The sequence below is a fragment of the Epinephelus fuscoguttatus genome, linkage group LG10 (assembly GCF_011397635.1).
Source record: "Epinephelus fuscoguttatus linkage group LG10, E.fuscoguttatus.final_Chr_v1".
In the NCBI taxonomy this organism is placed as follows: domain Eukaryota; kingdom Metazoa; phylum Chordata; class Actinopteri; order Perciformes; family Serranidae; genus Epinephelus; species Epinephelus fuscoguttatus.
In genome coordinates this window covers 32,511,558-32,525,545 of record NC_064761.1, presented here as the reverse complement: position 1 = coordinate 32,525,545, position 13,988 = coordinate 32,511,558, and the positions used below count along the sequence as shown (strand labels likewise).

General features: G+C 42.5%; 1 protein-coding gene across 11 annotated transcripts in view; it reads right to left on the bottom strand.

Moving 5' to 3' along the window:
• The window catches only part of celf5a (cugbp, Elav-like family member 5a), a 227,345-nt gene that overhangs the window by 23,526 nt on the left and 189,831 nt on the right, over nucleotides 1–13,988 (bottom strand). For all 11 annotated transcript variants that reach the window (XM_049587977.1, XM_049587979.1, XM_049587982.1 and 8 more), the window contains exon 6: nucleotides 6,833–6,979. In XM_049587977.1, coding sequence (XP_049443934.1) covers nucleotides 6,833–6,979 — 147 coding nt within the window. The remainder of the gene's footprint in view (nucleotides 1–6,832; nucleotides 6,980–13,988) is intronic.

Sequence of the window (13,988 nt, the reverse complement as noted above, 5' to 3'; positions counted from 1 at the left end):
CAGTTTTTGCCACTGAAAAGTCATTTTGGAGACAAACATTTGCCAAACAACATTGTGGACTCTGCTACGTCTGCTCTGAGGTGTCACTGAATCCAGACCCTGAGTCATTGAAACAATATTTATGAAGCAGGCGTAGCAAGCAACTCAGATTCCAGACCGTGTTAGTAATACAGTATGTTAGTCAGAAAATTTAAATGGCAGTCGATTTTCACCCGTTGGACAATCCCACAAAGAGATAAAATCAATAGCCTTTCATTCACTCTGCATTTCTACTTAGCATGAAGTGAGAAGTGGGAGCTGAAACTATTTTCCATCAAATGCAGCCCACAGAGTGTTTATTCATGCTCGCATGCACCGCTGCCCTGCACTGCGCTCACACACACACACACACACACACACACACACACACACACACACACACACACACACACAAACACAAGCACACACACAACATGCATGAAGAGCGATAGAGACTATTTGAGTTTCCGCACTCAGCTTAAATTCTCCCTGTGCAAACCACGTGCTGAATGCCTAATTCAGAAGAAAATCCATCACTGTACAATGGCTTTTGCAGCTTGTGAACCAGCGGGTTTATCTAGGGAATCGGCAATCTTTTGCTGGCTATGTAGCTATGCAGACCTGTGTGGTACAGGAATACAAACACAGCTGGGCCAACCTTTTACCCCTGTCTCTGCATCCGTTTAATACTGCATAGCTGCTGTGTGTCAGGGGAGCTGCTGATGGCCGTGGCCTGAGAATGACTCGTATAAGCAGAAATCAAACTCTTCTGCCACTGGCACTAATGCTAATGACGATATTGTGAGACACTGAAGGTATAGAATGCCACTCTGCTTGTATTTGCATGGGGACCCTGCAACGGGAAAGCCAATTATTTTCCCTCAGTGCCCCTGTCAGGTAACCTGAAAGCTGCTGTCCCGCTGTAGAATGCCCAGCGCTGGCATCTCATCCATTAGCCACATGCCTTGCCACTGCTATCTATTAACGCCTTTTGTCATTTGCATAATTTCAACGTGACAAATGAGAATCATCCATTCCTTTCCAAATAAGATGAATTGAGCCTTTAAGGGGACATAGCTGCGAAAGACAGCAAAGGAACAAGAAACTAAACAAAAGCAATGACACAGAAACAAACAAAGAGGTCTAGAGGATCTGGGGCTCCCTTGCTTTGGCAATGCTGTGACTGCCCCCCTATTAGGATGTGAACAGGGTTGGACTTCAGGATGAAGGGTCTGACTGGGCTGGCATTACAGAATAAATACACTGTCACACCACTCACAGTTTTTTTTTTTTTTTTTTTGTCTTTTCTCTGGCTCTGCTCGCTGCTTTCAGCCAGGACTGGGGACTTAGGGCTGACTCTAATAAGCTTGCAGCCTATTCGTTGTGGTCCTTGTGGCCTTATACAAGCTACAGGCCTGGATGGAGTAATAATGGAGTGGGAGTAAAGACTGCCGTCTCCAGAATACTAGCCCTCGCTCCCAGTGCATGTTTTAGATAATGCAATCCTTAATGCCATCCGTCAGATTGTCATGGATAACAACTCTGGTATTCATTGATACTTCGTTCCAAATTAAAATGTAGCAAATTGGAAACCCAAGCATGTAATTACGTTGGAATGCAGTGGTTAATACAAACTGGCTCTGATAAAAAAAAATAAAATAAAGAGCAAAAAGCAGAGTGGTTATGTTGACAGAGATATTCAAAGCCGTTCCATTTTACTTTTCATATGTTTTTTTTCCTTCTTTTTCGAAATTTCAAAGGCATTATATTCAAAAGCCATTCCCGTTTCTTTATTTATGCACTACCCAGCAGATAGCAAATGTCTGCGGTAGAGAATGAGCAGAACTGAGTCTTCATCATCACAGACACAACCTTTTCTGCTTCCACTTGAAAAGAAAGGAAGAGGGAAGAAAAGGCAGACAGAAACAAGGGGGACAAAAGAGAAGCGTGTGAGATGAAAGGGAGCAAAGAAAGTTGCCCGGGCTCCAGCAGCATTCATTTAGTGTCAGACATCTGCTTTTTTATTGCAACCTGATGGCATTACTCTCCCCTGGTGCCAGCAGGCAATCACCTCTTTATCACATGGCAATTATCTCTGTAGCGCTGCTCTGTGACTCGCTGACTCTCAGCACTGTCACATGTGACCCCTTATAGCCCAACCAGCCGGGGAGGGGAGGGGGGGTGGAGAAAGAGACAAAGAGAGGCAAAGAGGGAGAGAAAGAGAGAGGGTGAAAGAGGTTGAAAAAATGAGAGAGAGAGGGAGACAGTAGGTCAATGAGGTGAACTAAAAGACGGAAGACACAAGACTGAAGCTCAAGGGCCTCATTTGTTACCCCCACGCTGGCAGGCTGTATTTCCACAGAAAGATTTGAATAGGTTTTTTCCATCTGATGCACTTTGTTGAGTGTGTGGAGCTCGTCCTCACAAGTATAATACAGCTAAACCAGGTCACACACACACGCTCCTGTGTGTACGCATGCAGCCAGTTTACAGCACAACTAAATGATGCAGTAATCTGTTACCATCATTTCTCATGTGTGCCATGTTGCTGTTTGAATACGAGTCCCTCCAACAGGGGGAGATGTTTCCTAATGTGAGTATACAGTCATCATCCTCCCTCTCATCCACCCACACATTGTCACTATTAGCGCCAAGTTAAACCATTTTCTCTCCTCTCATTTATCTATCTCACACTCAGTCCAATGCATCTTTTAGGGAGGCGAGAGGGGCACAGTGCTGGAGGCGCCTTTAAATCTAAAACTTCTCTCTTGTCCCCCGACACAGCATGTAGTCCTCCACCTAAAGAGACCAAGGGAAGCTAAAATGGCTGTCTTCACAGGGAGACACGGTTTTAGGAGACGGGGGGAGAAAAGTGACTTGAATCAAATCTAATCGTGTACAAATACGATGTTTGTGTCTTGAAGGGGAAATACAAAAGGTAATAAAAGCTGGTTTTATTACTTGCATTCAGCGATTCATGGGAGGACTATTATCACTCACTACTAACGCTGGAATGAAACAAGGAATCTCACTCTCTCGCTCTCCTTCCGCTTGTGTTTTATGAAATCACCTTTTTGCAAATAGGATGTCTCCTGTCAGAGCACACCAGTGTCTGTGTCTATCGTGAAAATGGCACATTTCTCATTTTTGGCATATGTTGTCAGTGCTGTACCCCTCCAATTTGTGTTCAGAGCCCCCTCCTTCTCCTGGTTTGACTAAAATCCAATTTACTGGCTGTCAGCTCAACTCTATAATCCTATCCACTGCTGTAGTGGAGAGGTAGCTCTTTGAATTTACCATTTACTGTACTCCCTGGTTATAGCTATATATACCATCTTTCCCCACGTCTGTATTCTATACTGTGCCACCTCCTCTTCTCTTGGCCAGTGTATATGGAGAGTGGGCGAACGTGTAGTGTGTCTTTGGAGATAAAGTCCTTTTTGTGTCACTGCAGGTTTTTCGTCTTGGGGGAATATGTGTAGTTTATCTTGCAGTAAAGAAACATTCATCGTATCACTTCAGCACATTCCCGGTGGCTGCAGGGGAATCAGGGCTGCGCACCATGTACATGCAGCCAGCACCAATGGCTGTAATGTAATCATAACCGCTGCACAAGCAGGACACCCACACTAAAGATAACTAATATTTCCCTTTATTCCACATTATTGCGTACCTAGCAGTCTGAACCGGTATTTAGACTCATTAAATAAGTCTTTAGCGAGATATGAAAACAAGAGCCTCGGTGATAATCCATTACTGCCTCTTGTGCACTCATTACTTTATCAAAAGTTGGGCTGAGTTTATCTCCAAGGTTGCCTTGCCTCTGAGTTCCTCCACCAACTCACTTTATTTAGCTAAATTCATTATATGCAGGTGCATGGCACCCACAGTCTGTGTGATTCATAATACTAATACAAGGAGAATCTCACCTTCACTAACATCATTCATGCTGTATAATCTTTGTGTCGAGAAACTACATACGTGCAATTTCTCCTTTAGATTTAACGGTAATTGATTCTCTCTAATGCTGAAGTATCCCCCGTGCCCTTGTTACTTTTACTCGGAACTCAATTTCCTAGCATCATCCTGCTCTTTGTCATATTATATATGTGTATGAGGAAGAGAGAGGGAGAGAGGAGAGTGAAAGAAAGAACATTTGCTGCGCAGTGCGTGTGAATGTGTACACTCTTGTGTGCGTCTGTATGAGTCGACACGGGTCTCTGCCACAGTAAATAAGAGTCATGGCCAACCTGAGCAGGGCACAATGGTCTCCCCGCAGACCGCTACTGCCTCCACCACCCCTTAAACATTTGCATTTCTCCACATTTCCTGGGAAAGGGCTGCATTTCATGAATGGTAATGAAGGTGGGAGTTTTACTGGGGAGAGCACAAGAGATGGCCTCGCAATTACTCTGGGATGGTCAATTTGCACATTTCACACTGGGTCCCATGGCTGTGATGTGAAAATGAGGGAAATGGATAAGCCCCCAAGACCTGGCTAACGTCAACAATTAATCCTGGCATTTAGAAACAGCAAGAAATATAGAACTCTAACATCCAAATAAGTACAGGAAAAACTGAATTTGTGTTCCTCCTTCTCTGTAAATAAATACTCTGCTGATGTTTATGTGTATTTATGCAGTGTGTTGTGACAGAGGCCCAGGTTTTTATCTCAGCGCTGGATGGAAAGCTTTTCTTAAATTCATTTTAAACTGCTTCAAGTAGGCTGTGTGTGTGTGCATGCGTGTGCACGTGAAAGCGTACGTGTGTGTGCTCTGCCTCAGCAGGAAAGAAGAAAGTTTGTGTGCAGATAAGTTGCCCATGGAATATTCTGAGTCAACTGTGGCCCCTGAAGCATCTCATGGGCCCAGAGGGAGGGACAGGGGGAGGGAGAGGGGAAGGGTAGAGAAGCAGTGTGATAGAGGGTAGAGGGGGCGCATGGTGAGAGGGGCTGCATAGGCTGTCTGAACTCATCAAAGAGCCAGGGGTCTGCTGTGTGTGTATGGTGCCATGCCCTGAGGGGGGGTACGGTGGGAGGGGGTGGGAGGGCAGAGGGAAGCTGATGAAGGGGGTTGGAGGGTACGAGCTAACTAAATGTGTGTGTGCCTACGTGCTGTGGGTAGTGAAAGCCTGAAAGTAATGGCATAGCAGCTCCGCTTAAGGACGAAGAAGTGGTGCTGATGGAAGTGATGATAGTTTGGCAAGCTAATTTTCACCTGCGACAACTTCTAGCAAGCAGGGATCAAAACACAGAGAAGAGCACAAACGCAAAGTATCTCTGTGTGCTGAAATTACGAGAAAAGTTAGAAACTACAGGTTTCAGCTCCGGGTATCCTGGGTGAAAATACCTGATGTGTGTTTGGACTAAATAAAAGGCAAACTAAAGGTCAAATGTAAGAGTTAAATTGTGCGTCCCATGTGTGATGTGTTTTACCACTCCCTACCTCAGCAATACACTGAACGAGCCAAAGGGGATTACAGGTCAAATAAAAATGATATGTTCGGTACTAATTAGCAAACACGGGGCAGCATCAACTGCTGCAGTCACGATAAATTCAATATATTTGGTAAAAGCCACTATGAGTCAAATTTTTATGTTATCTTTCAAGTAACTCAGATTTTATGAGTTTTGTAACTACATTTTGTAGAAAAAGGAGACCATTGCGAAGGTTAGCAAAGCCAATGTGTTGCTTTCAGTCCATTTATCTCACTTTCCCAAGGCTGGATCAATATAAAAGGGCTTTTCTACACATAATGGCTTTAAACATATTGGCTACATCAAATGTAGCTTCTAAGACTCTTTATGTTGGTAAGGTTGGTGGAATTAAAGTTTAAAGATGCATGTATTTAAATCTGCAATAACAACCTGCTAAGCACTTGGGCGCAGCAGAAACAAGGTGTAAACACTGACACACTGAGCCACTGGTCAGTGTAAAGCCGCCACTGAGCGTCTGTCGCCCTGACTTTGGCATTGTGTCCAGCAACACTGGCACTAGTCAGCCCCTGTCTGCTTAATGATTGTTGAATTGGTGTCGGAGATGGCGGAGCACGTCGCTGAGAGAAATTACTCTGATTGGCATTTCAGATCTGCACAAGACCAGAAACAAAAGTAAGGAAAGCAAATAAACAACTAAAGTCAAGAGGGAGTGGGATCCGAACAAATTTGTCATTTTAAGTAACATTATTTTTTTTTGCCACTGATCTCTTAAGCAGAAAGCATGAAGCCCAGTATTTGCTTGTGTTTGATCTCCACCAACTGTGTTATCTATCTCTTTAGGTGCTAAATGCTCCACTGTGTTCACCAGCTAGCTGCGAACATTGTGTGTCTGCAATTTGGTATTGGATAGGCAGTGTACAATATGTTTTTAGAGGTATTATTGACAAAAACCACTGCTGACTACAACTGTAATCGACGCTGAAAGCACTGAGAATGAACCAAAACAGTGAAAGCCATAAAACCAAAACACTAAGCTGAAAGTCTGGTGATAATTCTCTGTGGGATTTGACCATTAAGAGCGACACCTTTCACATACACACCGTCATTTAATCCATAATTAAAAAAATAACTGTTCAATCAAACTTAAACTTACAGAACTTTATAGAACAAGGTGAGTTAGCAGCATCCCAACATCTAGACAGTTTCAGATTCAGTGAGTAAAAATGTAAGAAACCATTCCAATCAACTGTGTTGCAGTTTCATTCCCATGTGTGTCTGCTGCGTAGTATATATAATCAGCCGGTAAACCATGTTGGAATTTAATATGTTTCCATTTGAGTTCTCCTGTGTGTGCTACATATATCTTATCCAACTCACCGCATGTGCGTAAGAGCTGTAGGTGCTGAAGGGAAGGGCGATGGCTGGGTTGAAGATGCCAAACTGCCCAACCATCTGCTGCATACGTCTGATGGTGCGCTCCTTGTCTGTGTCGGCAAACTTGACCACCAAGCTGGAGGAAGCACCCTGAGGGGGTAGAGAGAGAACAGAAAATCAGAGGAGAAAACAGTGCGGACACTTAACCCTGATTTACTTCGAGCACCTTTAACGCCAACACTCGCAGAGTCAGTCAACAGCAGGATCACAGTCTTACAGCATCTCATCCTCAATCCCCAAAAGGCTTTGAGCCACTTCAGGAATCATTTGCATATGTGTCTGTTAGGATTTACCATGTATTTAGAGGCAGCCACTAACAAAAGGCTTAAAAAGTCCGATACAAGAGCATGAAGAATGCTATTGGTTATTATTTCTGATTTCTTAGTATGCTGTGTTCATTAGCAACAACAACCGGTGTTAACATCAATATCCAGTGAGCTCCTCTAATTGCATGTCAGAGTTTTTTTTTGGCATTCTAGATGCAACATCATTGCACATTTGTATTATTGGAGAGAATCGTGCCTCCATATTTTGTGGCTTGCATACATAAACATGAACCTAACAGAGATATGTGAGGAATAAAAATATTCTATTTGAGTGAACAGCTCTGTAGGCAGATGTGCAGACAGAAACCTTCCGTTCTTTCAATCAGTGTTTAACATGTACAAAGTCACTCGGGGCAGAGCAGCCTCGCCGTGCATGACATAAATACTTTATATTTTCCCCCGGCTTTCCTCCTCTGGTACAGTACATATATGTAACCTTGGTGTTCCCTCTCGCAGATAAGGTTAAAAGATCTGCAATGTACAATGATTTGAAATAAGAGCTACAATTGGCAGTGGTTGCTATTGACCTTGGTGAGAGTGTTCTTCAAAGAAAATGTTGCTTTTTAGGACGATTTCTCTCATTCCGCCCTCCCTTTAGCCTCCCTGTTACTTTCTGTGGCTGCGGCTATCCATCCCTTTATCAACACTATTACCTCTTTCTGCAGCCCAATAATGAAACAGCAGGTGTGTCTGCCACACACCCTTCATTAAGAATCTTCAAATGATTTAGCACTACAGTTGACCTTTTGTGTGCTCCGCCTCTCCTCCCCTCTGCGCCCCCAAACTGGCCAATCGATCCACATAAAAGGCCGAAATATTACTCTGATCTGACAGTGTAGAAAGGTTGTGTGTCAGTCACGATAAGAGGCCCCCTGAAATTGATGCAAGATTGTCAATAACAGTGGTGACTGGTGAAGTGCCTGGATTGAAGGTTGGGGGTTGGGGCTTTTAAAGGGCCAAGGGGGTATTTTCTTGGTTTACTAGCACTGACTGTTGGACTATGGGCGAGCAGTTACAAATGGCTGTTAAGCTAGCCATGTTACTATTACATATTTCATTATTAAGTTGTTATTTTCCCTTGTTTGCATATTCCTGTGGCCGAGGTCTCAGGAGTTCTGCTAATAAAGACATCTACAGAGATGCTCAAAGACAGGCACTGGACCTTTCGACTGTAGCATATAGATTTTATCCCCTCCCTTTCTCTTTTTTTCCTACTTTTCTCAATATTCCCCCTGGCCCTCTCCTCCTGGCTCGCTCGCTAGTTAAATCACAGGTTTGAAGGATTGTCAGTGAGAGGCCAGTTGGTTAGTTGGCTGCCTGACTAAATGGCTGATTGTCTAGTTAGTTGAGTGATTGACTAACTGGTAGGCTAGTTGGCTAGATGGTTGGCTAACTGGTTGACAGACTAACTGTCAGACTGTCAAGCCGGCTGACATCTGTCCTCCGGTCAGCTGAGTGACTAATTGTTTTGCTTCTTGCTGTGAGTGCCATCCTCTCGCAGTGGAACAACACTGTTCCTGGTCACGACAGCCATGTATGATTCTACAATAAACATGGTATAAACAAGAGACAGAACAACATAATCTGTAAGAGATTTTCTGTTTCTCAACCTCTTAAAGCAACATCTCATATATTAAAGGGAAAGTTCAATCCAAAAATACATAAGTAGTGCTATTTATCATCTAGATTGTTTTGGTGTGAGTTGCCCAAGCGGTTACCTCTGGGGCAGAAAAATACAGCCAAGGTGAAAGTGCCAAAAACTGCAGTTCTTTGAACGGCCACTTGAGGCTGGCTCCCCATAGACCCCAATGTTAAAATACCCAACTTAACAGCAGAAACAGACACGTTTACACAGGGTTCCTACGGCTTTAAGTAAGTAAAATTTAAGACTTTTTAATTTTTAATGCCACACAGAATGAAATTTAAGACCAATTTTGCAGCAACCAAAATTGTTCGGTTTCAGCCATGTTGCAAAATCTTGAATTCATTGAATTTGCAGTTCCTAGTGTTGGTCAGGGAACAGTGACAACTAGCTCACAGAGACTGTTCTGAGCATCCCAGCCAAAAACAAAATATGAGTGTTGCCGATTCCCCTATTCTGATCTGTGTAACATTTACGTGAGAGAATATTCAAAAATATATATATTTAAAATAACATGTTACCAATTACTTTGATTGATTAATCCATCAATTAATCGAGTGATTAGATAACGAACACTTCTGCATATTACAGAGTAATGGTAAAAACAAAAAAAGAAAATAAGTCGGGTCTCTAAACAACATATTACTGTCCTTAAAAAAAACTCAAAAGAATTCACACATTTTTATTGCTTAAACTGCCTACAAGTTTGCTACAAGCTTTTTGGGTTATTTTATACATCACTGTGTGTGTGTGTGTGTGTGTGTGTGTGTGTGTGTGTTTGAGAGAGAGAGAGAGAGAGAGAGATCATAATAATACTACCATGAAAGGAGCTCAGGCTTTCACAAATTGACTGCAGCATCTTATTTTCTGTAGTAATGTTCCTTACTTAGGTCAGTTTTGCTCAAGAAAAAAGGCACAGTAAAAAAAATACATAACCAGCGACCATATTGATTTACAGTCTTAAGACGGAAACCTAACTGATTTTCAAACGGCTTTGTGTCACAAGTGTGGGCAGTGTGTGCACATAAACAGTGTTTGGCTTTCCTCCGTGCTGCCCCGGAGCTTCTCGCTCATTCACCAGTGGGGGTCCCCGGGTTTCCCGTCACCTGGTGCTTTTGCCAGCGGATGAACAAGGAGCTCAAGGCGCTGGCAGCCTGGAGGAAGGCTTATGTTAATACTAACGTTAATGTTACCTTGTGTCGGGTCTGCACCATGGACTGGATGTGGTCAGTTGAGATGCTGAAGTATTGATGTCGTGCTATTGTGGTACACTAGTTCAGTTTTATAATAGACACACTATACAGAGTTTTTGTTTTGTTACAGCTTGAAATTATCTCAGACTTTTGTCATTTTCTCTGGTCCATCTCTTCTCTTTGTCTCTCCCTTTTTTGTCTCTGTCATTTTGCAATTTGCACTATCAAATCACATCTTCTATACTGAGCAAGAATGTTTTAGCTATCTTCTTTTAGTCACCTGTCCAGAGTGTTAGCACACTGTGCCACAGCAATAATCATCCATGTAAAACACAGTACAGTGAAGCTTTGATGCAGATAATTTGCATTAACCATTTTCAGTTTCAGCCCTAAATGCAATTTTAAAACAAAAAACAATTTAAATCCCATGTCTCAGCATTTTTGAGACTTGTGAAAGATTGATTTAAGACATTAATACTAAATAAGGTCTTGTTTATAGATTAATAAATTCACTGCCTTTTAATACTTTTGAAGGATCTGTGGGAGCCCTGTTACAGCCTAGTACAAAAACGGTTTTGGTCTTCATAGCTAATGGCCCCCTCATGACAACTTTACAGGGGGTGAATTTTATTTTTATTTCACCCGTTTACATTTTATTAAGGCCTAAAGTCAAGCCTTAGTAGCAGGTTGTCTGCGAGGCCTCACCTCAGCTTCTCAGTCAGATCTACCCCTCGCTCCATCCAAACAAGGTCACTTCTGGCTCCAAAAAAAAAACTAAGATGGCAACGGCCAAAATGTCGAAGTCAAGACTTCAAAACAGGAGTCCACAAACCAACTGGTGAACTGACGGTAGCTATGTCCATTATTTTCTAAAGTCTATGGAGATGCCGGGCATTGGAGATATTGGCTATAGAGATGTCTGCCTTCTCTGTGATATAACAGATCTAGGTAGCTTGTGATGCTGGCTGGTGGACCCAACAGCAATGTCTCTTTCAAGAAATCATGACCAAGCTACTAAAGATAATCCATAGACCTTGTTGTGAGCAGTTTCATATAGGAACGATTTTCTTTCTACCAAACTACACCAACCAACCTACTGCCAGCTCTCCTTGCACCACTGATTTCTGGAAAGAGACAATGTTGTTGAGTTTTTCAAATGTTTATATATTTTATTTTTTTTACATGCTTCAAGCACCACAAGACGAGTGCCATCTAGTTCCATTATATTCTAGAGAAGGCAGACATCTCTACAGCTGATATCTCCACCATTCAGCAACTCACACCAAAATGATCTAGACTGATAAACAGCGCTGCAGATAAGAGGACAAATATCTGTTTTTGACTTTGGGGTGAACTGTCCCTTTAAGACAACGCTCAGTCACTTCAAGGTTAACTCTGGCACAGTTACGGGTTCAGGGTTTGTCTGTTGTGTCTGTCCAGCTTTTTACTATCTGCATCATTAACTTTATTATGAGGTATAACTTTGGGAGAGTCCAGGACAGGGCAGTGCAGGACCAGAATACAGAAGAGATGAGCTAGTACATATTGAATGTTTAAACGGTGGGGGGAAAAAAAAGCTATTAAAGGCCTACCCTCTTCAGTAATGAGAGCTGCGTGTTCCTGCTCTGCTTCTCTAACTTTTGGGGAAGGCTGAGTTTTACAATCTGAGAGTATTAAGTTAGAACATTTCTTTTCTAACTGCAATTAAACTGGAGTGTGCCTGCTTAAATGATAGGTACATGGTTTATTGTAAACTGACACGTGTTTGTTTAAGAGCCTTGTGCCTTTCTCTTTCATACTCATGCATGTATGTCCCACTCTCTGCAAAGCTTTTTTCCAAGGAGGTCTATACACTGACTTTGCCCTCCCACTGGTTCTCCTTAGGACACCTGAATTGTATGGCTTATCGGCTAAGCATCCAATGCCAAATTTGTTTATCTCCCAGGTTTTCCTAGTTAGGCCTGTCAGGATATCAGTGAGTAGAATATCCATCCCTATAAAGAGAGCAGGATGAAGTGTGAAGTAAAAGTCTCATTAAATTTTTAAGCTGCCAAGTGTGAGCAGAATCCCCCTGCCAGGCGGCTCCCAGCTGCCTAGAGAGCCACTGAAGGAAGGGGAGTTAAACAGGGAGGATAAAAAAAGGCACTACAGAGATCCAGAACCAAAGGGAGTCTGCTTCTTTACAGTTCCTTCTCATTGCCAAGAAGGCTTGGTGTCCGTATAAGCTGCACGCCCAGCTATACATCCAATACTTCTTTAACTTTAAACATAAGCCAGCTTGCATTAGAAGGAAGATGGATCCTGTGTCCTGTATTGGTATATACATTAGCTGTGTTGGTTTCACATGGTGACGGCGTTAAAGTTGTCCAAGTCTGCATGGGTTAGTCTAACTAAGATTCAGTCTGTTCAAGTGATAGCACAAAAATAAAAAATAAGATAAACATGATTTCAACATCCTCACAAAAGACACTTTGCCATCAACGCCTGCAAAATGAAAACAGCCTCTTTTAATTAGAATATACTGCCACTAAAGCTGCCTGTTTCTCCACAACGTATGGCATCATATTCCAGCCACACTGCTTTCCATAGATTACAATACAATTTCGTATTCAAGGAGTTATGACTTATTATTAAATATTAATTTAACCAGAGTGGCTCCCTCAGGAACATGAGGGCAAAGCATGTGACGCTCATCTGGACGCCATTTGACATGTTTGTTTTGACAATAGTGTGGGTTTCACATATCTTTATATTTAATAACAGCCTAGTTGCCAGAGGAAAATGTTGGCATTGCAAATCACAAATACGTTACATTTGTGTGTTTCATACATATCATATATCTACATTTCTAGATGACATAGTATATGAGCTGACTTTGTCATCGGGAATGGGAGAGGATGGTGGCTGGCGTGACACCTAACCAAGATGCCTGCCAAGCTGCAGACCAATGCTCTAGACCAACAAACAACAAAACAGGCTGTCTTTTGGCGAGTCATCACTGTGCTCTGAGCTGCTTTTTAGCCACCGAACATGGTGTTTTTTAGCCACCTGTCTCTGTTTTTCTAGCAGTTTTTTAGCCATCAAACATGGGTATTCTTAAACCCTTTGTGGTTGATTTTCCAGAGATTTTTAGCCACCAAATGTGGTTGTTTTTTACCGAGACATTCTTGCATTGCCTACTGGTATAAAACCATGAAAAGCAGTTCAGACCAAAGATTAGCGACGAGACAAGTTAAAACAGGCAGCCATTTGCAATATGCCGTTTTGCACATTCTAAAAACCTGCCAGTTCTCACCAATGCAATTAGACGAGATGGTGTATCATCTCTATGCAACAATTCTCTGTATTTCCATTCTGATTTTCAGCTTTTCAGGCTTATTTTGTGGCTGACTATAATTTGTAGCTTCTTGAAATATGAATGAGGATAGTGATAGTGACATACTGGCTACAGATGCATTTGTAGTGGTGATAAAACAGCAAAAAAATATTTTAAAAAAATGAGTATCAGATGGACTATAATCATAATAAATGCACAACAATAGTATACATTACCAGTGCCGATTAATCAGTCAATGAGAATGTGTGTGTGGGGGGGTCATAAGCACATACAGCCAGCAGCAGCAGCAACCCACCATCCCACATCGACACAACCTGAGGATAAAAACGAAACAGAAAAAAACAGGGCTCGGCAGGGACGGAGTACCAGCAAGCGAACACGTTGTCTGTGGTCATTTTGACTTGACCGGTGGACTTCACCACAAGCTGCCTGGCTGTTAAAACAGGTGATGTGCTTTATGTTATAAAACCAGCCACAGGTGATTTGACCAACTGAGTTGCAGGTGACACCATCAGCCGCCTTGAATCGATCTCAGACTGGCTGGTTCACACTGCTGCAACTTTTCTCTGCAACGTTCTAAAACGGTTTAATCTTGCCGCAA